The sequence below is a fragment of the Xiphias gladius genome, chromosome 6, assembly GCF_016859285.1.
Source record: "Xiphias gladius isolate SHS-SW01 ecotype Sanya breed wild chromosome 6, ASM1685928v1, whole genome shotgun sequence".
In the NCBI taxonomy this organism is placed as follows: domain Eukaryota; kingdom Metazoa; phylum Chordata; class Actinopteri; order Istiophoriformes; family Xiphiidae; genus Xiphias; species Xiphias gladius.
The window spans coordinates 10,002,658-10,030,427 of NC_053405.1; the positions used below are offsets into that span (position 1 = coordinate 10,002,658).

General features: G+C 42.9%; 2 protein-coding genes across 5 annotated transcripts; both read right to left on the reverse strand.

The window, feature by feature from the left end:
* Positions 1-352: 352 nt before the first annotated feature.
* On the reverse strand, positions 353-22,122 carry lhx9 (LIM homeobox 9). Of its 4 annotated transcripts, XM_040128873.1 has the most exons (7): positions 22,106-22,122; positions 15,414-15,549; positions 11,288-11,527; positions 10,071-10,273; positions 8,624-8,982; positions 4,641-4,843; positions 1,721-3,890 (listed from the first exon to the last, which is right to left on the reverse strand). In XM_040128873.1, the coding sequence occupies exons 3-7, from the start codon at positions 11,465-11,467 to the stop codon at positions 3,636-3,638; spliced, it is 1,200 nt and encodes a 399-aa protein (XP_039984807.1). In that variant the 5' UTR covers positions 11,468-11,527; positions 15,414-15,549; positions 22,106-22,122; the 3' UTR covers positions 1,721-3,635. The 4 variants fall into 4 exon arrangements, with proteins under 4 accessions (XP_039984809.1, XP_039984807.1, XP_039984808.1 ...); XM_040128875.1 differs by lacking the exons at positions 1,721-3,890; positions 15,414-15,549; positions 22,106-22,122 and adding an exon at positions 353-1,270 and having other exon boundaries at positions 11,288-11,697; XM_040128874.1 differs by lacking the exons at positions 15,414-15,549; positions 22,106-22,122 and having other exon boundaries at positions 8,624-8,979; positions 11,288-11,697.
* Positions 20,053-26,648, reverse strand: c6h1orf53 (chromosome 6 C1orf53 homolog). The gene is made up of 3 exons (XM_040128877.1): positions 26,092-26,648; positions 23,967-24,068; positions 20,053-22,199 (listed from the first exon to the last, which is right to left on the reverse strand). The coding sequence occupies exons 1-3, from the start codon at positions 26,359-26,361 to the stop codon at positions 22,128-22,130; spliced, it is 444 nt and encodes a 147-aa protein (XP_039984811.1). The 5' UTR covers positions 26,362-26,648; the 3' UTR covers positions 20,053-22,127.
* Positions 26,649-27,770: the final 1,122 nt, after the last annotated feature.

The following is a 27,770-nucleotide window of genomic DNA, read 5'->3' on the forward strand; positions in this document are numbered from 1 at the left end:
AGTTTCAAATAGAACTGAAAAGAATGATTGTGTACTATAAATAGCCAAGATGCAAGATGTCATGCAATCTATAGGAGCAGGCGAGGCCAAGTGTTTAGGAATGTTATGACATGCATTATAGAGTTATAGTGCTTTCAGGAATATCCACAGTAATGAGGTAAGAAGCCAGTAATGTTTTACCCTCTACAGTAAGCTGAATGTCAAGAAAAACATTAGCTTGTAGCAGTACTGTCCATGTCCTCACAATGACTTTTGTTTTTGTTTTTTTTCCCCCACTGTGAAGTACTACAGTATATGGGCGTCAGGGACATCAGTTTCATATGCTTTATTTTGCAGCTGACAATGAATCATACAGCGAATCAAAGGAAATAATATACATCTCAAGGAAAATGTTAACAAGATGATGAGGCGCATGCAAAATGAGAATCTCTTCTTTATCTGCTTTGTTTTTTTTCACTTCCTTCCCTCGGTACAGCCAGATGGCAAAGCTCCAGCTCTGCAGTCCCCTTCATACACTCATCATATTTGATGGGCATCCTGCTGCCGAGTCTCAAGGAGGCCATGTGTTTAGGAAATGACACTTGTGACAAAAGAAAACTTCTATTTAGCAAGCTGATTCTTGGGCGGGGTGCACGGGGGCAGCAGCATGTGTGTGCATTTGCGTTTGTGTGTGCAACAGTGTGTATGGTGGAGATCAAGGATTGTGGGAACGTATATATTGTGCTTACATAGGAGCAAGGCAGTGGGAAAAGGGTTGTGTGTGTAGTGTGTGTGTGTGTGTGTGTTCGTATCAGTAACATCCATACCGTCTCTGTTTCACACTGCTGTCGTGTTGGATGCCTGCTGTCTTTTAATCACAGCCTATGCCTTTTCTGTGGTTTTTTTTTTTTTTTAACTATGTTACAATACATTTAATTATAATTTTTGTGCATTTACCATTCCAATACAGAAAGATTTTTTTTTCACATTGATATCATAAATTTCATACATTGTGGGGTCTCCTCCGTTGATGGACTCAAACATTCAGGACAAACTTTTGTTTTTTTTTTAAAAAAAAAAAACAAAAAAAAATCATCTGTTGTACAATTGCAACTGAAACAGATTTTATGGTGGTTGTTTATTTGTTATCAATTTGCTATCATCTTATCCTAATATTGTCTTTGTCTTCAATGGTGAGGAATTCCCATCAAAGTTTTCCCCTTCTGTTAATACTTTAGGGAATTTTCAAACGTCGGGATGTATGGCTGTAATGCCCCAAGATTTGTTCTCCCTGAAAGAAATGATAGAGTAAGAATATATTAACTACAGAGCAACCTGGCTTTACGGGGTCTGCATTTACTCTTACTTCATTTTAGGTTTACCAATATGTTATGCATAAATATATACTATATATGTATATAGATATATATCAATATGCTTTGCAGCATTCCTTTGATCTAAATTTTAAAGCCATGTTCATGCATTAAAAAGCAATTTCATATTTTTGACTGCAGGGATTAGATGCAAATCCATGGGGCATTACGTTAAAAACCATAAACATCATAAAAATAGGAAATAGAAATTAAAAAATGGAAGCAAAAATGAGGACGTTTAACTGGTCATTAATAACTGAATGCTTTCTCATTTGTTGATATGATAAACGAAAATTGTATTCAAGAAAGAACACAAAAATGGCAAGTGTAATGAAAAATAAAACCCATTTAAAGCAAAGTATTTTTATTCACACAAATTTAATAAGATATATAACAACCGTTTGGTCCATAAATATTTAAGGGGAAATAGTTTCTATACACCATCTTTATCAAGAAACAGGGAAACATGGACAATCTTGATAGAACACTTACTGTACTCAACTATTAACACGAAGATCAATATATAAGGTTCTTGGATTACCCAACTATATCTGAAAGAGTGCACAAATGCTTTCTATGACATCGCTGCCCCCTTTTTAACAGGATACACCATAAAAAGATCTTCGGAAATAAGATGCAAAACAGTACAAAACTAGTGAGGCGTCAAAAGGATGTGAATCAGTTAACAAAGAACACATATATCCTGAATTTCACAAACTTTCTCCCAAGTTATAGCATAAGGCACATAGTAGAACTGAGTTAGGCATCTACTTCATGAAGTAGATCTAGAGTACCACTGTGTTCTACAATAGAACAAACTGTGACGCTCACAATGAAATGTATCAACTCCGTTGAAGATTTGCTCTCTCTCTCTCTTTCTTTCTTTTCTCTCTATCTTTCAGCCAGAAGAAACATGTTTTTGGTCTGTTCAGTGGCAAGTGTCATTAAAGAAAGTGTAAATATGGCCAAAAAAGACAACATATGGACGATGATTTCCCACTGGCTGCCTCTTACGACTCCACCTATCTGAGGTCATTTGAATGTTCATGTCAGCTCGACAAATCTGGTCTGCAACGTCGCAACCACTTAATTTCTCACCCCTGACTCCTTTTCCCTTTTTTAAAAATCACATTGTTACCCTGAGCAACATGATAAAAACAATAATGCACTTTTCACTGGGCAGTAAATTGTCACTGTGCAATTGAGTTTAGCTGTGGATCCGTGGATATGGGTACTCGGATTTATCCATTTGACTACGGGTAATCTATGAGGCCAACAAATCTGAAAAAGTGCTCTGTCATGAAAACAGTCGATTACAACAGTGCCTATAAACTGCTCTCCAATCCTAATTTCCCTTGCCGACTTCTAATTACTGAGCAATTGATCTCAATGTGACTGCATTACATGTTGAAAAATTACAACCGGACAGATTTTGGGATTCTGCCTTCTTCTCTTTATCACAATAGAGTTGTGAGTCAAGGCAAAAATGCGTGTGGTTTCAGCATCTACCTGCCATAAAAGCTGCAATGGTTAGTTGCTTCTAATGCAATTTAGACGTTCTACATGTAGCTCTGTGAGATGTCCCAATGTCTGACTCCATCCAACTCAGTCTTAAAGACTGAAACATTCGGAAATAATTAAAGCCTGTTTTCTGGAGTTACCCATATACAGAACATTCTACAAGTTTATTTCCCAAATTATTCCAAGACAGAAAAAAAAAATTTGTTTGAATTGGGTAGTGCGAACACAGTGCATACATATACAGGTTTCTGAGGGCAAAATATTCATATTATTTTAAAAGTTACCAATTAACCATAAATTAGGAAGGGCCCATTTTATCATAATTCAATACAAATGTACAAATCAAGTCAAATGAAGTAAAACTATTTTTCCAGACAAGCTTCATGTTTTGTTATTTTTTTCCAATAAACTGTGGAATACATGACAATTTTCTAATGCCTTCAACTTCAAAATGTCCTTTTCCAAAATCAGTTTCTGCATACTGTAAGTCAACTACAGACATGGCTGCCATGCGGTTTCAAATGCTACACATTAAAATGATTTCCATGTGTTTTAATGTGGTCGCTGCTGTTCTTGCTCTTGTTGTTCTTGTTTGTGTACACGGTACAGCACTTTCTGTTCCAAGGAGCTGTCTCTGGTTGATTTAAAGGTGTCACTTAAAAAAATAAAATGTAAATTGAGGAAAAAAAATAAAATAAAATAAAATAAAACAACCAAATAAAAATCAGATAAAATAAAAATCAGTCTGCTAGAGATAGCTTGTTAGAAAAGGTTTGTCAAGGTAGTTTGCGAAGGGCTCCCCGAATCATGGCTGTCCAAACTAGAGGTGACGGAGGTCACTACAGTGATAGAGGGGTTTGTCAGGTCTGTTAGTGTGGCCGCGCTGGAGGGGGGGGTCAGGGCCCCACTGTCGGATGAGGGTGGAGGGAGTGAGGTGCCATCAGCCTTATCAACACCTCCATTCTCCTGTCGCAAAACGTTCCTTCTGAATTTGGCTCTTGCGTTTTGGAACCAAACCTGCAAACCAATCCCAATGTGGCTTTTACTTTATGTATTTAAGTAGGATTAATTTTTAAAAAGAATCATTTGTACAGTAGTTTACATATCAAGTTATCACAGCTATCACTGTATCAAGTTGCTCTTGCCTTAGACACACATATACATATGTATGTGTATATATACATATATATACATATATATATATATATATATATATATATATATACACACACATATATATATATATATTTATATATAAATAAATCTATATATAAATAAATCTTTATATGGCAATTTTCATACATTATTTTGATCTTAAGGGGCAGATAACAATGAACCAGTTAGCTCCTGAACACTGAATAGAAAAATGTGGATATTAGTGGCAAATCAAAATAATAATCCTATCCTTTTAGAACTTTTATCTGTGGAAGTTGAATTACACATTTTTCTGTTCCACAGATAAAAAGGACATGTGCACTCTCGTTATTAATATTATTAGCAAGAGTTTTAAACTGAAGTTTCTGCGCTTAAGGACCACTTTTCTCCTTTCTTTCCCAAAGAAATAACATTTAAGAATCTACAAAATTTCAGATAAAAACCCCTGGATATACATCTAATGACTAAATGGACCAACCAAACAAACGAAAACAAAAAAAGATGACTTCAATCATAAATCTGATGTGAAATGGGAGGGACATGGAGGAGGAGTGGGGTCCAGACACAGATATGGGGTGATCAGATCAGTAAGAAGAATGGCTCTCTGCTTACCTGTAGAACTCTCTTAGTGAGGCCTGTTTTCTGGGCCAGCTGCTTTAAGTCCTTGGCATCTGGGTTGTGGTTGATGGCAAAGTAGGATTTCATTGTCCGCAGCTGATGGTGTTTGAAGGAGGTCCGCATGCGTTTGGTCTTCTGCGTTGGAGGGTAGGCCTGCTGGTCCCGGTCCAAGTGATCGGTGTCATTCTCGTTACAGCCTGAGAGGGCAGAGAGCAGGACACAGGGGTGGTTTCAAAGTCCGGAAGAACAGCAGCTTAAACATTTTTAGTTCCGCAAATGATTTAGTTTTCTTCAAAACTCTTGTTTCCAAATTAATTTTCGATTGGTTCAAGAATTTTCTTTAGACGATTGAGAGACGACTAACTCCATATGAAACAAATCACTACACTACTGCAAGGATAATGTTTTTTTGAAATCAAGAAACTGTTCAATAAAATTATTTTTATTATTTTATTAGTGACTAGTAAAATGTCTCGTTACATGGTCACGGTTTGCAGAAAAAAAAAAAAAAAAAAAGATCAAGGCTCTCACTCAGCATATGAACTTAAGCAATTAAGTTCATACATTTGTGTTGAAGTAGGCCTACTACATCGTGGTAAATAATGAAAGTTTCGTGTAATTATGTTACGTGATTAGAAAATGTGAATCGGTGACAGTCAAGAAACTCATTGACCTAACAGAACTGAAATACATTTTAGCTCTCTACATATGTCGAACGCATTCAAAGTTTTGATGATTGTATTTTTAATATAAACTGTGCTTGGAGAGTTAAAAAAAAAAAAAAAGGCACAATGATGTATTTTAACTGTACACTGGGACTGGGCTAAAATATTTCTGCTTGTGTTTGCAAAGACTAATAGGCCTAACGGGCCTCATTTGTCAATAGCTTAGTGTGTAAAATACTTAAAGATGGTGAGATGCAAAAACGGATCCACTTAATCAGATGAATGCATGGCAACAGTGCTGCTGAAACCTTTATCACAACATTATTAAAAAAAAATTTAAAAATCCTAACAACCCATTTCAGTAATGTATTGTTTTTTTTTGGATGAGATCGTTGCATCATTCTCTGCTATTGCAACAAAGAAGATTCCTTTGTCCTATAAACACTCGCATGTGACTGACTGTTGAACATTTGTGTGATATATGAAACATCCGGTGAAAAAGCCACTGATGCCCAACTGGCAATCGATTCTGAATTGACTTAGATTTTTTCCACAGAATTTAGTATTCATGTTAAAATGCATTTATTTTACTACAGATCCGCATCTGTAGTGTTCCCTTCGCAGGAACACCAGCCAGCAACAAATAGTATTTCTAAATTGTATAGTAAGCAGTAGTCATGTTCTTGTCTCCCTGTAAACAAAAAGAGGACCAGTTTTTTGCATTTCAGTCTGAGGCTGATAAATTACGGAATGAGTCGTATCAACACTTCATCAGAAGGATGCAGTGCAAACAATTTCCCCACAAATTAACCACTGGGTTTAATTACAAATCTGTTTGAATAAAGCAGATTTCATAAACCGTGGGATATATGTTTGACATGTGTGGGATTACGTTATGGTGCTCGTTATGGTGGGAATTATTTTTGTTTTGTTGTTGTTGTTGTATGAGGCTTCCTCCTGTGACACTTATAAGAACCACTCATATGACAGTCGCGGACGTCGTTCTTAGTGGATCCTTCACTGGATTGTGTTTCGCCAGACATTACCCACTAGGGGTCTCTATAGCCAAACAAGACCGAACTTTTCGGAGTGGTGCGGAAAACACTCAGCAGACCCGCACCTTCCCCTCTGCTGAAAAACAAACTGAAGCTCGCTACAGAAGCAAAAAAAAACCCTGCACAGAACCTCGTCCTATCTGTCACGACTGCGGGTCTGCTGGTCCTGCGGAACGAGACATTAACAGCGAAGGGAGAAAGCTCTAATAGCTGCTTTTGTGACATCGTGGCGCAAAAAAAAAGGAAGGAAAAATGCACTTTGGAAAAGAGAAACTATCGAGGCTAAATCTTTCATTGTTCCCCAAATGATTTAATTGTATTTTATTTATTTTTTTCTCGGTTTAATTTTTAATTTTTTTTTTTAGTTTCTGAGCTATTTTGAATGTCATGAATTCGCCATATAATTAGATCATTCGACATTTCGCGAAGGAACCAAAAGAGGAATGTGACTGAAGCACAAAAAAAGCCAATAAGCCTCTGTTTAAAATCAAAAAAAATATTCCATCTTATTCTATTCCATTTAAATATCCCAAATGAAAAATAAAATATCCCCAGCGGGGCCTTTACTGTGGTGCTTGATAATGAGTTCACAGGGACGTCGTCTCCCCCTGAATGTCTTTCCCTATTAGTAGAGGATTTTCCTTTGTCTGATTTTATACCTGTTGTGGTTCGCATTACATTTTAACGCCGTACCGTCCCATTAAGGTGAACCCCAGTGAGAGCCCCCAGAACCACAGTGACTAACCCCCCCCCCCCCAGCAAATCATCCGCGAGGACTTTAGGGCTCGCGCAGTCTCTCGGAATCGTGCTCACGAGTAAAACGCAGGCAAGGCCCCCTTCAGCCGGAGCTGTGTTTTTCCGGCCCCGGGCCTCTCCCCGCAGCAGGCCCCCTCTGCGCGGCGCTGATGTGGCCATGAGAACCGGGCTGACCGCCGCGCAGGAGGCCAGGGATTCCGACGTCGCCTTCAATTAACGAGGAACAATTAACGCGCAGATTACCCTTATTCCTCCCTATTCACCGGGAACAGAGGGAACTTGGCGCACAATAGACGAACTTTCTCAACCGCACGGTAATTCGCAGAGAGCGACAACAAAATGGGGACGCTGCAGGGGTGGAGGGGGGGTATGTGTGTGTGTGTGTGTGTGGGGGGGGGGGGTCGGGTTATAACATTCAGCGATTCAATACAAGATTTTGGATGAAACCTAGATTTAACAGTAGCTTAATGTGCGCTGCGATGGCTGTTTTTGTTCTCCCCACAAAAAGGTCAAACGCACGCAAACCATGATATGATTTGTCCGCGTTTATCTGGCTGCGACTTTTACGCAACGGCCCTAAAGAACATTTACGTCCCTCACGCCCGTCCCGTGCCTTCATTTCGACCCCTAAATTAGTCTTAACTCTGGACGTCGATTGGACAGGTTGGCGGGGAGGTCAGATTTCGATCACTCCTGCGCGCAACGCACGCCACAGTTTGCGAGCAGAGAAAAGGTGCCTACAAGACGCGTGCACGGTTAAGCTGCAGATCAATTAGCCCACGGCTATTTGCATAGCCCACAGGACAGATGTATTCCTTTCAGACACGCGAGGCACTGAGGAACCCTCTGGGTTATTGGGGGAAAAAAACAAAAACAAAAAAAAAAACAACCTTGATTTTTTAAATAATAGTAATATTTTTTAAAGTATTTATTTACTTATTTATTTAAGAGTGATTTGACTTAACCTTTATCGTTTTTTGCTGTCTTATTTTGTTATTTATTTTTATTTTATTCTTTCAAGTGCAATGAAATGAACACGACGATACTTTGAATCAGCTGGGCCCGAGCACCGCGCAGATTTCCCGTGAAGAATCCGTGAACCACGGCGTAGCAAGAGGTTCCCAAGCTAGGGTCCAGCGACAACTGGGGGGGGGGTCCTTTCGGTGGGTTCCATGGGGGGGGTTAACCTGCATTAAGAAGGGCTTTATATCTAATCAGCGTGAATTAAATTGACGTTGTTTTCTAGACTTGAGCGAGTACGGTTAGGTAATAAGCCCGGTCCGTCCTTACTGTAGGTTTCACTGTCCTCCATTGCTGGGCCTGTCCCTTCAGTACATGGGGGGGGGGGGGGCAGTTAGGGGCTACCTTTGCACCATAATCAACAACGAGAAACTTGAGTATAACTATTTAGAAATGATTTTCTAATATGTATGTCCAATATGGACGTTTGTACCCTCTTGCCTTATAGTGGGGCCCTGCCCGGGGCAGCATGCCGTCTCACCTGTGTTGTAGCTGGGTATATCTATCCCCATAGCCGGGCTCTTCCTCTTGCGCGGCCTCCCCTTCTGCGCGGTACCGGTGCCGTTGAAGTAGGGTAGGCTGAGGCCGCCGCCCTTGGCCGCCAGCTCGGCGAAGTTGAGCTGGGGGTGGTATTCCGGCCCCTGCACCAGCGTCTCGAAGTGGAGCCGGCAGTACACCAGGCTGTCCTTCATGCCGAAGTGGTCGCCCGTGGTCAGCGTCTTGTTGCACGTGGTGCACGTGAAGCAGCTCAGGTGGTAGACGGAGTCGCGCGCCCGCATCACCATCTCCGAGGCCGATATCCCGAGGTGGCAGCGCGCGCACCTCTGCACGGAGAACCTTCTGGAACAGACAAATCGTCAAGACTCCTCATACACAGAGACCGAGCGGGGGACAGGCGCGACGACGGGAGTGCCGGTCCAAGTTTAGCAAAAAAAAACGCGACCTGCACTGTCACGGGCCGGGAGCAGGTTAACCGGCTCCCGGCGACGGCTGGTCGATAGGCCGCGATTCTGTCGAGCGCAAAAAGATGGTCGACGCACGACTACTTTCTCTCCCAGACGAGCAACTTGAATCAGCACAGAGTCGCTCGACAGCCCCGGTGATTCCAAAAACCACAATGGCTAACCCACAAAGGGCTGGGTGTAGGCTACCGGCTGAACTATACCGTCACAAGGGTTTCGCCTGGACGTTTAACGGTTTGCTTCCGTGGTTCATTTCACTGTCGTTGTGCATTGTGAACAGCGTTCTGGCCCATGCACGGCTATATAAATGTACCCTTAAAAAAAGAAGGGATAACATCTGACCCACAAAATATTGTTGTTGTTTTCCAGTAGATATTTTTCGGACCACCGTACATGCTGACCAGAGCCACCGAGGGTAGGCTACTTTTAAACGAAAACAATAGAAAAGGTATAATGGTGGAGGCCCACTCCTTTGTTTCTCAGAAAGAGGGACTCATACATTGAGGTAGTGTCGTTTACATGACACCCAGAGCTGCAGAAAAAACCAGAACATCCGAACCACAAGCGAATATAAGTGCAACTTCATATTATAAGTCGTTCCCCAATTAAACACCATGCAGGGCCCCTGGGAGCGTGTTGTGATTTGATTTAGGCAAGAATGAGGCCTAATTGGACCAAAAGGCTTCAACATAATTCAAGGCGAACAGCCATAGCCTGTTGAATCGGTGCTAACAGTGGCTGACAGTATTTTTGGGGGGGGAAAAAAAAAAAAAAAAAAAAAAAGCAGTTTTTTTTTTTTTTCAAAAACTTATTTTTCTATTAAAACCAGGAGCATAAATGTGCCACTGTGTGCATGGGTGGGTGAGTGTACGCGCGTGCGTGACAGGGAGGTTTAAAAAAAAAAAAAGAAAAAAAAAGACTAAACGGTCAAAATGTCTGTAAATGGTGAACCTTCATTTTTCTTACCTGTAGTAATCCTCTTTGCAATAGATACTCCCATCCTTGGCAAAACACGTTAGCTCCGACTCCAGCGCGAGTTTACATTCACAGCATTTGAGACACCGCAGGTGCCACTGTTTGTCCACGGCCAGGAGGTAGTATCTATCCGAGATCTTGCCGCCACAGCCGGCACACAGAGCAGGCTTCTCCGGGCTCATGGAAGGCATGGTCTGGGGTTCAGGGAGGGGGAGAGACAGGGAGAGAGAGAGAGAGAGAGAGGAGACAGCTCAGGGCAGCTGCTGTCTTCGAGAGACTGACTGAAACACACGTCAGGCCTTTAGCAGCTTTCTGGACATGGAATGAGACTCTTTTTTTTATTTTTATTATTCTTGCCATTTTTATTTTTTTTAATTTAAAAAGCAGCCTCGGTAAAGCCTTTTGAAAAGCACTTTAAACAAGCCATTAAACAAATGCAAGCTTTACGTTCTCGTGGGCCCCACTGAAGAAATAAACACTATCTACAAAACAATTGTGGCTACTTAAACATCGAAGGGAATGAAAGGCATTTGTACTTCTACACTAACATGTTGTTACTTTAATCTCTTCGTGACATGAAACTCGAAGCAAACAACAAATTTACTTTAACAGTCGTGGAGACGAACATATATTTAAATTATTGAATATATTCAAAAGATGTAAACTATTTTTTTTCCCAGCTTAAAGCAAAAGGCAGAAATGAACGTACTGTAGTAGTAATAATAATAATAATAACAAAAATAAAATAATTCGCCTTTTTTGTCGTTATTTTTGTAGATATATAACTGCAACCACAATTCTTACATTTGCAGACAGAAATCAAAATGTTACTGCTCTCGTGAACAATGTTTAATCTGATGACACGAGTAATACAGTGTGTTTCAAATATATGTGGACAACTGGGTGTAAAGTTGCAGCCACTTGCAGATAATCGAGCAGTTATGGGAACAATAGGGAATTTAAACTGTCCATGTTTAATTCGCTATCCAAAAAAAAAAAAAAAAAAAGACAGACTGAAGTATTTTATCATAACTGACCACAAGGCAGTAACCGAAATCCTCCTCTCCAGGCTCCTACTTACCCCAAAACAAACGCACCTTTCCCTGCACGTTCGCGGTGCCGCGGTCGCCGTTTGTGCAGAAACGACGGTTTAAAAAAAAAAAACGAGTTTCAACAACAATTCAAACACAGGTCGACCCGGCTCTTACCGACTCTCTCCCGTTGAGCTGCATCCCCTTCGCCAGGCGCGACTCCGTTTTCGACCTCCTCTCCATCTCCTCCATGATCCCTTGGATGTGATCCCCGGAGATCCCGTGGAAAAGCATGGCTCCCGGTCCTGGACGCAACGTGCAACTGCCTGCCTCTGTCTTGCAGCCCACAACTTCCATATACTGTACCGCAGCGCTGCGCCCCGCTCTCTCAGCGCATCCAAAGTGGGCTCTGAGGCTCTGGGAGAGGCACAGGGAAAAAAAAAAAAAACAACGGCACAACCCCAGAGATTCAGATCAGCTCCTCGTCGGAGTGCAAAAGGCAACTGGAAGAAAAGAAAAAGCGAGGAAACTACAACATGGGTGGGACAGGAGGAGTGGTGGTGCTGCACCAGCTTTTTCCTTCTTCCCGTGAATGTCTCTCCTCCAGAGGGGAAAAAAAAAAAAAAAAAAAAAATATATAGTCCAAATGATGCGACAAACCGGTGTGGAAGTGGTGGTGGTGGTGGTGGTGGTGGTGGTGATGGTGGTGGTGGTGGTGGTGGGGAGGGAGGAGGGGAGGGGGGCTACAATGTGATCACTCGCCAAAAATAATGACACAGAGTTTTTGTTGTTTCTTTCTGGTGATTTCGCTCTCCCGATTTCCCAGTCAGGGGTTCCTCGGTGCTTGGAGGTCAGGTTGGGACTGCCTGGATTTGAGAACCGTGTCCTATTTGTGAGGGGAGCAGAGCCTGCCCAGTCTGAATAATTTGGTAGGAGGAGTTCCCTCTCTCTCTCTCTCTCTCTCTCCCTCTCCCTCTCCGTCTCTCTCTCTCTCACCGTTGCCACTGATTTCTATTCACCAACAAAGAGCTGTCACTCTTCCCTCAAAATCTCCCGATCCTGGCTGCGCGAACGACCACTAGCTACTTTATGGTATTGACATATTCATTACTTCTATTCCCTCACTTAGAGGAGAGGATACTGGAGCGTGGTCCCACGTTGCATACAGTGAAATGAGCTTAGAGTCATTCGAGTGTAAATATTTTTATTTATTCAACGCGTCTTCAGCAAATAATGTGCGTGTAACTTAAAATAAAAGCCCGTGGAGTTTTATTAAAAAAGGGCCAGAAATAGAAACTAATCATTCTTATATGACGTGTTATTTGATGAGAGTGTATTAGCTTTAATTTAGGGCCCGAGTTTTATTGTGAAATTACACAATCGGAGCTTCAGTTTTAGGGGGTTTTCAGGGATGTGCGGGGATCGGGTGTTTAGTCGTCCCAAAATAACATAATAACTCTGTGTTTGCGCGCGCGCACGTGTGTGTGTGTGTGTGTGTGTGTGTGTGTGTGTGTGTGTGTGTGAGGTATAAATGTATTGTTTGGGGCGGGGCGGTGATCGGTGATAGGCTAGAGGGCGGGGACAGATTGCATTAAACAATTTGAAAGAAAAAGGATTTTAAAAAACAAAACAAAAACAAAAACAAACCCAAATGACTGAGATTTTGTTTAAAAATTAAAAAAACAAAACAAATAAGAAACCATCCTACTCCAGGACAACCTCCTCCCAAATAAGATAATTACACACCAGCTTGTTTTGGGTTTTGTTTTGTTTTACTGCGGCTCCACGGATGATGTATAGATAACAGATTTAATTTGATAGGGCGACAACGTAAACCCTCCCTTCACACGCGCTGGTCTTTTCTGTGCACAAATCCATTTTCTCTCCATCAAACGCTCATTCGAAACGAGACTTTTGCGCTGCCGAGCGTTCATTAACGGGGCCCTTGTCTTTTTCTCTGTCTCTTGAATTAGGCCAAAACCTTGTTTACCTGCAGAGGGGCTGTTTTGATCATAACAGAAACAGGGACTGCAGCTGTGTACATATTGCATTTATCTTAGAGGCTGTGCACCAAGCAGTTGCAAAAAAAAAAAAAAAACAAACAAAACAACAAAACAACAAAAACAACAAAACCTTCAGTTGGTGGTCACTACAGGGAAACCTCCTCCAGTTACTAGATATTCCTCAGATATTCACGTGTTGTTTTAAAATGCCATGTAGCTTACTTAATATAATCTACGTTATTGAGGCGACTGTGAAGCTACAATAAACATCTGCGTCAGTTTTAAAGGGTGTGAAAACTCTGTAACGCAAATAAAAAAAAAAAGGCAGACTGGATGGCTTTACCGTCCGGTCCACAGGCCAGATAGGGTGACAGCGAACCCCAACTAGGCAGCTCAAGGTCTGTTATTTTGACAAAACACGACACGGGCCTTTACAGCTGCAGTCCGGATAACGAGCCACGGTCTCGGCGAAAGGTCGATGGCTGAAAATTTGGCCCCAAAACAATAGACACACTGGCTGAATCGGCGACTCGGCCTCGGTCCCATTAATAGATTTACTGAGGCTCAGGGGGGTTTGCAGGTGTGGATGCTTCATCTCAAGACGTGTTACATTATCATGTGCACCCCCCCCCCCTCCCCATACACACACCTCCCACCTCCTCCCTCCCTCCCTCCCCCACCCCCCCACCACCACCACCACCACCACGAAGTTGTGTTGGCTTTAATTGGAGGCCCCTTGATAGCGGAGCTCCAAGACAAGGCTCGCACCCTCCTGGACGGGCTGGACCCGCAGCTGTTCCGAAAGGCGTAGCGTTAATTTGCGCTCGGTCGGTGTCTCCGCACCCGCCACGGAGCGGGGAAAGGAGAGTCGAGGAGGGGACCGCAAGGATTTCATTTCACCTGGACAAAGACTCCCTGAGAAGAATGAATCAGCTCAGCCCTGTGTGATATTTAATCTAACTGCTGTTTTGTTTTTGTTTTGTTTTTTTTTAACTTCTGCCTCTTCCCCGGAAATGAAATAAAAGGCGACTTATGATGCCAAAAACCAGACCTATTCACACTGCAGATTCGTACTCACGCCAAAATAGGTGCATGCTCCTATTTTTATGAAGACGTCTGTTTTTACCGTTAATGTCGATGGAGAATACTGTTTTGACCCGTTGCCTCCAGCAATGGCATTTCATTTGACTGAAGTGGGTTTAACAATGTGTCAGTGAACACCAAGGGGCTGAGGGAATAATGTCTTTTGTGTTGTCGTTTTTTTTTGTGTGTTTCGTTTCCTTTTTTTTGTTTTTGTATCTAATTAGGATATTGCCTGCAAATGCATATATAGCCTACTAATGACTCTTTTTTTGTTGTTGTAATATTTCATAGTGTCACATTTGGGGAAACTCTGCGGAGATTTAAAAAAAAAACAAGCCCATGCACGAAATCAAGCTTTTTCCAAAAAAAAAAAAAAAAAAAAAAAAAAAAAAGAATGGGGAAAAAAAAGTTATTGGAAATAAAAATTCTCCTTTGTAACGTTTTCTAAAATCAATGCCATTAATTAAACTACCTCGTTATGTATGTTACCTATCACATTTCATTACTGGCTGTAAATAAAGTGAGGAAAATTACTCCTGACGAATGTGTGTCATTTTTCGTTTGGCTTCTGAGAATGACTTGTCCCAATTTAGGATTCGTGATCTTGCTTGACCAAATTAAAGCCCTTTAAAAAACACGAAATAGTGAATGATCACTGCTTTTTATCGTTTGCTATATATTTTAATCTCGACGCTTCTAAAAGGTAACGACACGATAATAGTGTAGTAAGTATTAACAGCCAGGAAAGCCTTGGGCCGCTGACTTTTGTCATATAAATGAAAAGAATAAAATCTCATATCTCAGCCAGCAGTACAAAAAAAAAAAAAAAAGATTTAGTCTGTATTTTAAGAAACGCGTCATTTCACATTTTCCCCTGTACCGTTCAATTTACACGATTTGATACCAAACTCCTGTTATAAATTTAAACAATTGAGATTTCTGTCGGACTGAAAAAAAAAGATTTACAATCCGCCGTAAATAAAGATATAGGTAGAACGGGTTTAGGTGGGTTCACCTTCCACCACATCCGTGTCCATCGCGGAGAATGTTACCCACGCCACTGTGTTTATCATGCACCAGATCTGTCGCGCATTGCTTCACACGCTCCCCTCGGTCGCTCTTCGTTAACCAAAAGAAGAAGAAGAAGAAGAAAAAAAAAAAAAAGCCTACCCCGCATTATTGTTTTCCCCACAGAAGACACACAGAAAAGGTCTTACCTGAGGCTGTGCCGTGTGAGATCCCGGTGCAGCGTGCAGGCTGAGGGGGCTCCGGACTGTGTGCGCGGCGCGCAGAGGAGACAGAGGAGACGCTGCCGGTAGATGGGGGCTGTTCCTCGTTTCTGAGCTTCCAGTTCTGGTTCGAGCGTCAATTAAAACACAAGACATTTAAATATTCCTCTCCCATATGCAGACAGCCCTCAACACACCACAGCGCAGCACGCACGTAGCCACGCGCGCGCAACGCACAGAAATTGGGGAAGCCACGAGCCAATGGCCTACTCAGCATGTAGGTTAAAACGTGTGATGTACTCGTAAATTAAAGACGGGTAATCTACAGGACCTGGAGTCTGCGGTTGCCAATTTTCAAACAACCACCGTAATATGTAACAAGACTGAGGAATACTTCAGGGATACCGGCTGCGTTTCCCCCCCTTTAAACACAATGACTTATGCCATTACAACCAATGTATGAATGGCGTCCCTAAAGTTTTATTTTAGCACTGAAAGACGAGGAACGCGCTTTTTTTGCAAACGCAACCATAGGCGGGTTCAATCATCTATAGCTCTTAAAAAAAAAAAAAAATGTACAGTGATAAAATGCATCGTCACTTTATCGCTCTGCACGTGAGCCCGCACTGTATGCGATCCGCGGCCAACAATTTCACCGGCTGGAGGGCCGGGGTCCGCGCGAGCAAGTGATCAGATGGGTCTGTAGTCGGACCGGATCAATCACTCTGGCCAAGACGTGGAGCACGAGCGCGCACGCCCGCGGAGAGGGGGTTTTTGGTGCAAACCGTGCGAAATCGAAATCCCTCTGCGAGATGAGAGTTCTCCTTCATTGTTTTGAACTTTTGCGTATTTTAATCACGTGGACTAGGGGTCAAATATGGGAGAATACCCTGAACCAAACAGGGGTGGGCTGATATTTAAGATCGTAGATTTATTTTATTTATTTTTTTGGGGGGGGGCAAATTAACAATTAATTTACGTCACCAAAACGGTACAGATGTAAATGAAATAATTCACAGGTAATGTTTATCACCGCGAACAGCCTCTGGTCTATCAGACCATTTTATCACAAGGAATATTCAGTTAATCCTCCTAAAAACAAAACAAAACAAAACAAAATTTAAAAAAACCCCATGAAAATAATTTCATTTTTGGGTTCAGATTTCGTTTCCCCTGAACTGTGACGTTTGTTTCTCCCTCTGTCTCACCTGGAGAATCGAGCTGACAAACTTCGTACAAATTCAATGCAATATTGAGTGTATTTAGCCGGGAACAATTCTCCACACATTGGGCCTCATGTTGCAACATCTAATGAACACAGAAATGTCGATGAAAAATTCACCACTGTTTGATAATCTCGAGATTTTGGTAAATATTAATATCGTTTAGGTTTTTTTTTTTTTAAGATGGTTTGATTGTGCCTGACCTCTACTTAAGACTACATCTTTTCAATTTTAGTGTTACAAATTGAACAAGATATTCATAGTGGTGATCATTTCCATGGGTTTTGGTGCTGTAATTTCAGGGTGCACGGTCGGATCATTGTTCACCTGAGAAGGCTGCACAATAAGGCAACAAGCCATTAAATAATAATACAATTGATAACATAATGTAAAACAGTTTAAAGGGCATGTTGGCTCCACCTGGATTGTATTTTTTATTGTCAGCATGACAAAGAGAGGTCATCCACGAGACGGGATGTCCTAAACCTTCTCACACTGGCCACTTGGGGAACAACACACTGAGGTATGGACGGACTGATTTCAATTGACATGTGAATAGAACATTGTGTGAGCGAGCACTGGGGCTGGGAGCAAAGGGTGACAATTAATTACACCTCTGTACTGCTTGCATAAATGATCCGGTGCCATACTGCTAACAGTCATTTTGCTTTGCTCCTTCCGCCTGGGTTGACATCACAATGTATCTCATCAATAATGCAACGGCACTAAGATCCATTTCACTGTGTACTATAACGCGTACTGTGCACACAGCGTTCTCCGAGCATGATACCCAGACAGGCTCTGCAGCGTGCTCGGCTCAACAGCGAAACCACAGATACAGCACCGACCGGGATGCCTGCCTGCCTGCCTGCCTGCCTGCCTGCCTGCCTGGCTGCCTGGCTCCTCTCTGCTGTAGGGCATGGTGGTTAGATTACCACACATCCAGGGTTCATCTGGAGTTATCATTTCTGGGTCACCTCAAGTGACACTCGGTCTCGCAGAGGGAGCTCTCAGTCGCTCCTAAACCGTGGCCAGAAAAGGAGCGGAGGAGAGGTGGAGGCGAGGACGCAAGGAGTCTGAGAGGCGAAGGAGGAGGCGAAGGAGGAGGAGGAGGCGGGCAGGCTCTCCCAGGATCCACTGTGGTGCGGGGAACCACAGGCTAAACACTGGCAGAATGAAGCGGAGGAGTGGGAAGGGAGAAGGGGGTTTGAGGAGGAGGAGGAACAGAGGGAGGAGTGGAGCCCTGTAAAGCTGTATCCCAGTCACATGCACCCCAGTCACATGAGCCTGGGTGGGTGGGTGGTTGAGAGGGTGGTGAGACATCCTGGAAATATTTACAAACACACAGTGGACATGACTTCGTAATTATTGGAGGAAAGGATATATCAAAATGTACAAGCAGGGATGAAATGCAGCCATATTACTGTTTTCTAATGATGATACCAAGAATTGAAATGTCTAACAGTGATAAAGAAAAAGAACGATAAACAAGAATAAGCCTATAAGTAGATCTTTGAGGTGTTTCAATCACCATGTATAGTTTTTCATTTCCATCCTTATTCTCTCTCCAGGTCTTTCTCCCTCACTTTTTCCCCTCTCCTCCTCCAACTCCCCGCTTCTTCCACTTTCTCTTTTCTGTTTCTTCCAGCCAACACCCCCCCCCCCCCTCCCTCTACCCCTCTCAACGCCGTGCCTCCCCCACCCCATCCCCTACCTCCCTCCGCCACCCCTCCTTCGATCTCCTCCCTGCTTTGCTCTGCTGGAGCTCAAATCACAACCCCGGTCCCTGGCAGATGGAGGATAGGAGAGAGAAGCTCTTAACTAGCCAGCCTGAGCCTCTGCTCTCTGCACACCAACTGCTGCCTGCCTCCCCTCCCTGCCTCCTGAACAGCTCCAACTGCACACCGCTACCTCCACACACACACACACACACACACACACACACACACACACACACACACACACACACACACACACACACACACACACACACACACACACACACACACACACACACACACACACACACACAGTGTGAGAGATCTCCTCTGGGGACAGAGTATCCTCCTGGGGAATGGTGCACGTATTAGTCCATATCTGGCCACACTAGAAAGGACATAGAAACATAATAGATGGATGTTCTTTATCACTACATTGCCTTATGGGGCAAAGCAGCTTTTTTGGAGGAGACACACTCCTTTAGATGATACCTGTATGTGTTGATATGTTGTCAAAAAGGGCTCCTTCTTTCTACTTTAACCATTCATTGAAGACGGAGTCAGAAGGGATCGTAATGCGAAATAAGCCAGAGGTTAGATTGTTTAAAAGCTAAAGATGCAATGGCATCACTCGTCTTGTGAGTTTAGACAAGAAATCACAGCTCTAATAGCATCAGCGTAGAACCTGGAGGGAAATAAACAGGCCAAAGTGCTCCTTGGGCACTTGGGTGCCTGTAACTGCCCCCGACTCTCCTTTTATCTGGGCTCATCTGGCAGCCAAGACTTGGCCTGGCATGAGCCTGACCACCAGTTGCGGTCTGAGGGAAAAAACTGCTCCACTGTGCTATTTGCAGCCCTGTCTGTCCGAAGGAATCTGGTGTGCTGACTGTCACTCAGTGGCCATGTGTGTTTTTTATCACTAATTCAACCACAGGGATCTGGTTGTCCATATGACCACTGTGGAGGCTGCTGCCCCGAGGCGAGCTGACATTGTCTGTGTAGAACGACCAGACGTTGATGTAGGGGCTGCTCAAATGCTGCTCGAATATCAAGACACGTGTGCACGTATCAACACATGCACGCACGCACACAAACGCACAAGGCAGTGCCTGGCCAATTGCTGAGACTGATGTTCCCTTCAGCCATCATACGGCTGACACTCAAGTTTTTTTCCCCCACCAACCCTGTGTCAGTTCCTGGCTGGTCTGGCCAACAGTGATGGAGACACTGTAACTGACTGTGGTTAGGGCCATTGGCCGCAGGGCTGCTGTGCCTGTTTGAGACGGGGGGGTTTGAGGGAAGGAGGGGGCCGCTCGGCCTGTCAACTGGTTATGACTACAGCCTGTCTGGTCACAGTTCCAAACTGGACGGCTCTCTTTCTCTCCGGGCTAGTGCCATCGTCCCGTAGAAAGGCACACGGTGTATAGCTGCCACTCTGCTCCAGCACAGCATATGCTCCAGCTGAAGGTCAGAGATGTTCAGTCCAAAACGCCTGAAATAAACATCTCACGTCTGGTCGGCTGTTGTAACTTGGGAGCACATCTGCACCGTGGGAATACCACTGTCTGTGTAGGCTGTGTGTGTGCGCGCACGCGTGTGTGTGTATATTTGCCTATATTGAGAAATAAAACTTTCAAGATTTCTTCATTTTTCATCATTCTACTTGTATTGCATAATACAGGCAAAATCAACAAAATGAATTCATTCATGAATAAAGTAGATTAAGGCATTTTTCAGTAGCATCATTAATATTATAAACTTGTCAAATAAAATAAAATTAGCTATAGGCTAATTTGTTACTTTAAACAAATCTGCAGGAGAAGAAATATCAGAAAAACATGGATGATTAGACTGTTTTTGGTTAAATTCTTTCTCATTTTGTACATACATGTCATCTATCAATCATACATTTAAAGGGAGCTCCCTTCAAGAAAATGCCTGACAAAAAGTACCGTTTCTAAACATACTTTAATACCGCGATTGACCAGTCTGGTGGTATGAGGAGTAGATTTTCAAGTAAATTTCTCCATAAATCTGTCGAAAGGATTGCTGTGCTGTTTGTGTCTAAGTCACCAACTGCTAGGGCTAGAACATGATGAAAAAAAAAAAAAAAAAAAACATTTAAAACTGTGCCATCACTGGATTGGGAAGACGTGGAGGGATGAGGCAGACATGAAAGTTGGCCTATTTCATGGTCAGGCTGCGGGACCGCCGAGGCCCTGAATGGCAACGCATCTACTTTAATGTGACAGACAAGTCCCTAGGCAAAACCCGCAGAGCCGCGGCAGGCAAGCGGGCCCAGGTACTTGATGAGTGTGACACCTTCACCGTCCCGCTGTAGAAATGTTGCTGCCGCACGCTCCGCTGCCTCGGTTTAGAATAACACCAAATAAATTCGCCTCTCATCCCGCCTGACGACGCGTCCCCAAGAACCTGTCCTCCCCAGCACTGTTGGGATCATGAATCTCCTTGTAGCCGCTCACAGGGCTTTGCTCCGATCACTAAGCACTTGCCTTTGGGACCCACCTGCCGAGGAAAATTGTGGTCGCGCCAGTAGGCGGCTGCGACAGAATTCCGCGGCAGACACATCCTCTCATCCCAACGCTGTTTGCCCAATCAGGCGGAGACGGGCGAGTGTGTGTGGCAGGTTCAGAGCCAGCGCCCGGAGGCATCGTGCTGTCTACCCACATGCACTCACAAATCAAGCGGCACATCTTTCCTCAACATCTCTCGCACGCACAGGTAGTGCTGTATAAGCACTTGACCCTACCTTTTACTATTACTGTGGGCTACAAAGTGCAGTGTTTAGTGCAACCTTTATTCTATATTGGCCTATTAGGAGCCACAGGGTATTCTGACGGAGTAAGCCTGCCTATGCATGTGTGCGTCTAAGCAGGCTCCTGAACATGAGCTGATCTATTGCAGTGCGGGGATAAGAGGGCCCGGGAGTTCATTAGGCTACAGCTCAGGAGAGCGGCTGCAGGGAGCTATGCTGTAGCCAAGTGTTGCCGGGAGGCTGAGCTGCGAGTCCGGTGGGGAGGGCTGCTGTTGATGTCCATGGCGTGTTTGTTAACAGCCTGATTCCATCAAGTGGTGTAAAAGCAGCGCAGCCAAGTGTGAGGGCTGACCCTTGGCCCATGCCTATTTTTAACAGCACAGTATTTCAGTCAAAGGTAGACAGGTCAGTTGAGCACTTGTGGAGTGTGAATGATTCTAATATTCATGCAGTAAAAATAACAAGAGATGCAAACCAAAAGAGCACAGGACTCCATCTGACTATCTACAGTTACTGTACTTATATGCCCTTTATCTTGAGGGCAAAGATCTAAAATGCTCTTTCAGTTTTCATCTCCATACTCCCATAACCCTTGTAAATGCATCTGAGGAGCCGAATACCAAAAAATATTCAACTCTCCTAAAGAGAAGCTAAAAATGAAACGCAAGGTATTACATCGGACATTCGAGAAACATATCTTAAAAACGTAACAAAACAAAAATGTTATATAAGACTATTTTACATGAGGTTCTGGTGCACTAACCCTTTCCTCATCCTTCCTTGTCTTGTGAGAATGAAAATAATCCTAAGAATGGTTATGATTCACAGGAGGTAAGTATTGCATAGACACTACCCATATTTCATCATTTAGTACACTGCTAAAAAACGACTCAAGTAGTCCAAATAACGACAGGCAGAAGACAAGCAGTGCGTTCCATTCTATACAGGGTCTTATGTTTTTACCTTGGGCACGAGTCTGTTTGGACTATACATAAAATAAAGAATTAAACTGTTTCTTCATTCCGGGGTCCTTCACGTTGACTTGGCCATACGGACACTAGGAGAGAAAAAGAAATAAGCAAATGGTGTTAAATGGCTACATGTGGAGTAGATCTTCAGTGACATAGAGAACAAGACATGAACATGTGCAAAGAACACGTAAGAGAGGAGCAAAGCACAAAAGAATGGAGAACAGGATGAGGTAGAGAATCGGGACTAAACCACACAGAGCACACGAGGACAAAACAGGGGAAGACGGAATGGGATGGGATGGGACGGGACAAGAATATAAGACAAGACTGGACAGGATGGGACAGGACGTGGACTAGACAGGCCAGAACAAGTCCCAGCAGGGCACAACAAAAGAGTATCTTGAGGCTAATGTGATCATGAAACCCATCCTGCTTATCTATCCACCGCCATTTACAGGGTGTTTAAAAACAGTTGTAACTAAAGACGGAAAAACTAAAAATCAATACCTGTCAACTTGTAAAAGGTTAGAATCATCTTACAATGTCCAAATACCTACAGGATTAACTGTGAACTACAGTATGTGTTTCATTTAAAAGCTGTTTTTTCCCCCCATTGATCTTTAGGTCAATACCATGACCAGTAAACTTTAAATCAGTAATTCTCTCCGTGAATAAAAGTGGTGTTTGCTTCAACAGAATGGATTCTTTTAAAATAGGCCCGACCTATCCCAAATAATAAGCAAATAAATATTTTAGCCCTTCGCAGGTTAAGTTGATGTTATCTGCAAAAGTGAAATCACATGAGTTCAATGGATTTTCTTTTCAAGGGAAACTTCAATAAAATGTTGACATACACCAAGCAGGCCACGTGTTGTGCAGCCCTCATCTGGTATACATCTGCTGATCTGTCACTATCCCCGTCCTTTTTCTTCTCTCAATAATGTAAGGGTGTCGTTGCCCAGGCAGCAATGATGTACAGCATAGTCATCCGCTGGACTCGGGGATGCAGTCCGATACGTTTATTTTACCCTTATTTGTTAGTGTCCCCTTTAAGTCGACAAGCTAGATTTTGGGCCGATACCTCTTTTAACATTATATTGGCCATTTTTTGTTGCAATCATGTAGCCCAAAGCATCACTTTTCTGGATCTGTGAACTGCCATATTGCTGCTTTTTGTCTATTCTAGTTGTGTTGCTTTGTTAGGAGACAATTTTGTTAGCAGGGCTCCAGTACGGGAGGGTTAATTTGACAGCGGAAATCTAACACCTTGCATGAGGAGGTGCCACTGCTCACATTGAGCAACTTTAACAAGCATCACGTGTAGATTGGAAGCAATTTCTTAATTTGTGTTTATGGGCAACATCTCTCTCCAGCAGCAGGCCAATCAATCAAAGTACAATAAGTTTGATTTCTTATACGCACTTCTACTAATTAACATGTATCATATAGAGTTCAGCAAGCTAGAAACTCAGAGTATTGACTGAACATTAAGGTACATTGTCACACTAAGTGAAATGATTTATAAGCGTTTGTGTTAATCAAATTAATTCATCATCCTTTTAAGCACCATGGACAGCTGATGTTAAGATGCTCTTAACAGCCATACACCTAAAACTTGTTTTTACATGATGTTTTGGGTGTGAGAAAAAAAAAAGCACGGAAGTTAACATCGAAGGTAAGTTATTATTGGAAAACAGAGCCCCGAACAGAAAAGGACAGAACAGCATCTGACAGGACTGAGCAAGACAAAACTATACAGCTGAGGCCAGATGATGAGCAAAACAGTGCACAGAACAAAACAGAGCCAAGTGTAGGAAGACGCAACCTAGGAGAACAGACAACAAAGCGCTCACATGTCTGCATGCGTTGCCACAGCATTTCCCTCTCTGAAGGTGGGCATACTCTGTGAACACCTTGTACCCACTGGAAGGGTCGACATACATCTGCTTCTTTGCCTGAACATAATGAAGATATTATTATTTAATTAGTATGACATACAAACACACATGGGGATGTGTGGCCCGGCATACTTAACCATATACAGCACATATACACACCCAAACACGAAGCCACGTGCAAGCATAATACTGAATATGAACAAATACATAGAGACAGATTGCTGTGGGTCAACTAGAAGAGGGAATGGATGACCTCTATGCACAGAAACAGATGTAAGACAATCTAACTCTTATGATGTTGCTAATTAATTGGTGCCATCCGTTTGTGTGCATTTCAGTGGGTAAGAATCTACAGCGATTAATCAACTGGTAGCACTGCAACAAGTTTGTTTTTATTCACTGCCAATTTGCAGGATGCTTAAAAAACATATTTTAGACACAATCATTCTTTTGTTTGGGCCGATCATTCATCTTGCATAGCCACACAAACACCTTCTGCAAGTGAAAAACACTGAACTCCTCTGCCATCCCTTAGGAAGTTAGAAAATGTCATCTCTCAGTCTGTTTCAAACTGAGAGCCCACGAGTTGGTGAGCTTTGACAGGCTACAAAGGAAAAAAGGCCTCAGGCCCTTTGGTGACACGGCCTGTCATTTCACATGGCATTGCAGGGCCACATAGTGAAGCTGGCATAGCTGGGCCCCCCTCTGTATTGTCCTTTTCCCACCCAGGCCCTACCGCTCTCCTCAGGTCGCGGCCAACTTGCCTCAACTTCATCCACACTCAGGAGCACAACATTTACAACAAATAAGCCTAGAGGCATGCAGATGACACCTATGCACTACTGCCATCAGCGCGGAGCTTACTGGCTCTGTTTGATGAAGACCAAGTGAGAATATGGTGAATATGATGGATCTGACAAAAACAATGATCATTACTTACATGACATATACTGTGTATAAAGCACTGGGGAGGTATGCTTTTATTAAGTAATACTAGATCAAAACTGTTGAGACTGGAATCTTCCTAAAATATCTTCAGGCTACAATGTGACAGGGTTTTACAACACATATGCCTAATCTACCCACAATCTCTCTGTTAAATGGTTCGGATAATAATACGTAACATAGCTAGGGAGAGAAGAATGAGAAGAGTGTAACCTTGCATCAAAACAAAAATATCTTCAACCATTATAACAACTTTTAGTAACTGAAATTACAAAAACATTTCATTTTTTTAAGGACCCACGGGGAACCCTGCCCTGGTTTTAGCTCCAAAATCCTTACAGCTGACCTCCCATATTTTGACTTTGTTTTGGAAAACAGATTCAGCTTGTGTGGTTAAGACTTGTATGATATTTTTAAGTATATATAATTTAATAATATATACTTTCTGTAATTTTATTCACTAACGACAGGACGTACCAGCGTTATTTTTGCTCACATGGCTTAACTGTGCTCAGCTATAGCGTAATATAAACAGTCTGAACCAAGTACATTTACTTAAGTACCGTACTAAAGGAAGGTTTTGAGGTGCAGTTTTTGACCTACTTTGTATGAGCCTAGAGAAACATTATTTTTGACTCAAATACGATTATTTGACAGCTATAATAACTTTGTAGAGTCTGATTTTTCATACAAAAGGGCATGATCATCTTGAAAAATATGATTGTAATATATCATACTGCCCAGTAAGCAAACTGGGTACAATATAACAACATGACCATGACATGCTATAGCATTAAAATGCTGCTTGCATGTAAATCCACCAGTACTGATAATCCAAAATTACAATATACCCTACAGTATATAATGTATAACACTTTGACAGGTGCCATTCTGCATGAGTAGTTTCGCTCTTTATACTTAAGATACGTTTTGCTGGTAATACACTTGGCTTATCAGTACTGTACTTTTACTGAAGTAGTATTCTGAGTGATGGACTTCAAAGTATTTCATCATCGTGGCATCGCTACTGTAAAGGAAAGGACCTGAATGCCTTCTCCACCACTGCCGTTGTGCAAATCAGTAAAAAAAAAAAAAAAATCGTCGGATTCGTAGTTTTCGAAGGGACGCATCGTACCTCGCATGCCTCCCTATGGATTCTATAGACGGCCATCTCCTCCTCCGTGAACTTTCCGGCGGCGCGGTCGCTCCCGCCCCCCGCGCCGCTTGCCACCGCGTCGCTGCCGGGGTCCGCCTCACTCCCGCCCGCGTCGATCCGTGGCGTGCCGCTGTCCCCCGGTGGCCTCGGGCTCGGTATTGACATTGTCACGAGGCGTTCATTAAACCGGACACGGAGGAGAATCAATCGGCTGACAAACGCTTTGCCCGGGTAGTTTTGGTGGAACATTGCTCCAGTGAAACTACAGTGTGTGTGTGTGTGTGGTTGTAAAATGCGGGGTGAGAGTTGTCACTCGGGAGGACCACCTGTACAATGCGTCTCGCCTTGCAATTGTGTGAAAACGGGTAAAGGATTCCGGGAAAACACACATACATGCACCATCTCTTAATTAAATACAGTGACAACTGATCACTGACTGTCCATGTTGCTTTTTCTCCTCTCACTTCTGCCCGCACAGAAGTCTGTTGTACTTCCGCATCTGCCCGCGTCACTCTGGTGACATGTGACCGGCTCATAACACTGATCCCCCGGTCCACACAGCGCCCCTGCTGTTTCAAAGCAGCTACTAAGGAACCCCCCCCCCTCCAAACACACACTTTTACTGAAGGATACAAAGCAGAAAAATTCACACAAAAGTTAGGGAAAATATACAATAATGCACTAAGTATCGCTGCATTGTTACAAGTCATTATGCCACTAAGGTGATAGAGAATGAACTAAAATGTGATCCACAGTCACTGATCAGCGAAAAGATAACAACTACCAATGGAGACGAAACCCCCGAACTGTCAGAAAAAGCATTCATTGATTCATTATTCCTTTTCTTAAAAGGAATGTTACACCAGCAATGATACCTCATAATAACTAAAGGACCAGTTAACCCAAAGTGCAAAAAAGCACTATTGTCACTTGTGCACCAGGAACTGGTGTTAGTTTTATTTGTCCAGTCTTGAGATGTCCGTGTCTGAGATTTCTGCCGCCACTGCAGGACTATGGGGGTGAATGGAATTTCATTTGTGGTGCTCATAGCATTGAAAAATTACATTTAACAAGACCAAGAGCAACATCATCTTTTTCAAAACATGGTGCATAAGTTATAGGTCAAACTATGGGAAGTTTTAATTCAGACTCCTTTCTACTAAAAGAAAGAGTGTTTTGTGACCCTTTAACATTTTGTCAATCTTATTACTCCAAACGTGTATAGGTGGTGAACCCCTACTGTATAAATGCCTTTTTCTCTCCTTGACTGCGATGGAGTGCAAACAAAGACGTCTTCACATAATATTAAAAGTAATGTGGGGACTTGGAGTAAGCACTGCAAGGTTGATGAGTGGACATTAATGAGTCCCTTCAAGGTTATCCACCGCTGTGAGCCACCTCTGATGATGTGACTACTCCAGAATTCTGGGTAATGAAACCTGACATGTGTCTTTTGACTGACATTGTGGGGTCAATTTACCCTCAGACAAATTACACATCACTGGTAAAAATATTTATGCAGAACTAGTGTGGGAAGCATGGTGGACATAAAAAAGCAGTAGATGTGTATCTTTTCCAAGCCCGGTTATTTTCCGTCAAAAGTAGATTTTGAGATTTCTGCAATCCAAATGCTCATCTTATACTGAAAAAGCAACTCG

Coding starts and splice junctions, on each gene's coding strand:
- c6h1orf53 (XM_040128877.1), bottom strand. CDS start 26,361: ATGTTCCACCAAAACTACCCGGGCAAAGCGTTTGTCAGCCGATTGATT. Junction 24,069..26,091: donor TCCATAGGGAGGCATGCGAG/GTACGATGCGTC, acceptor CATTATGTTCAG/GCAAAGAAGCAGATGTATGT. Junction 22,200..23,966: donor GTGGCAACGCATGCAGACAT/GTGAGCGCTTTG, acceptor TTTCTCTCCTAG/TGTCCGTATGGCCAAGTCAA.
- lhx9 (XM_040128873.1), bottom strand. CDS start 11,467: ATGGAAGTTGTGGGCTGCAAGACAGAGGCAGGCAGTTGCACGTTGCGT. Junction 10,274..11,287: donor AGCTCAACGGGAGAGAGTCG/GTAAGAGCCGGG, acceptor CCTGAACCCCAG/ACCATGCCTTCCATGAGCCC. Junction 4,844..8,623: donor TATACCCAGCTACAACACAG/GTGAGACGGCAT, acceptor CTGCCCTCTCAG/GCTGTAACGAGAATGACACC.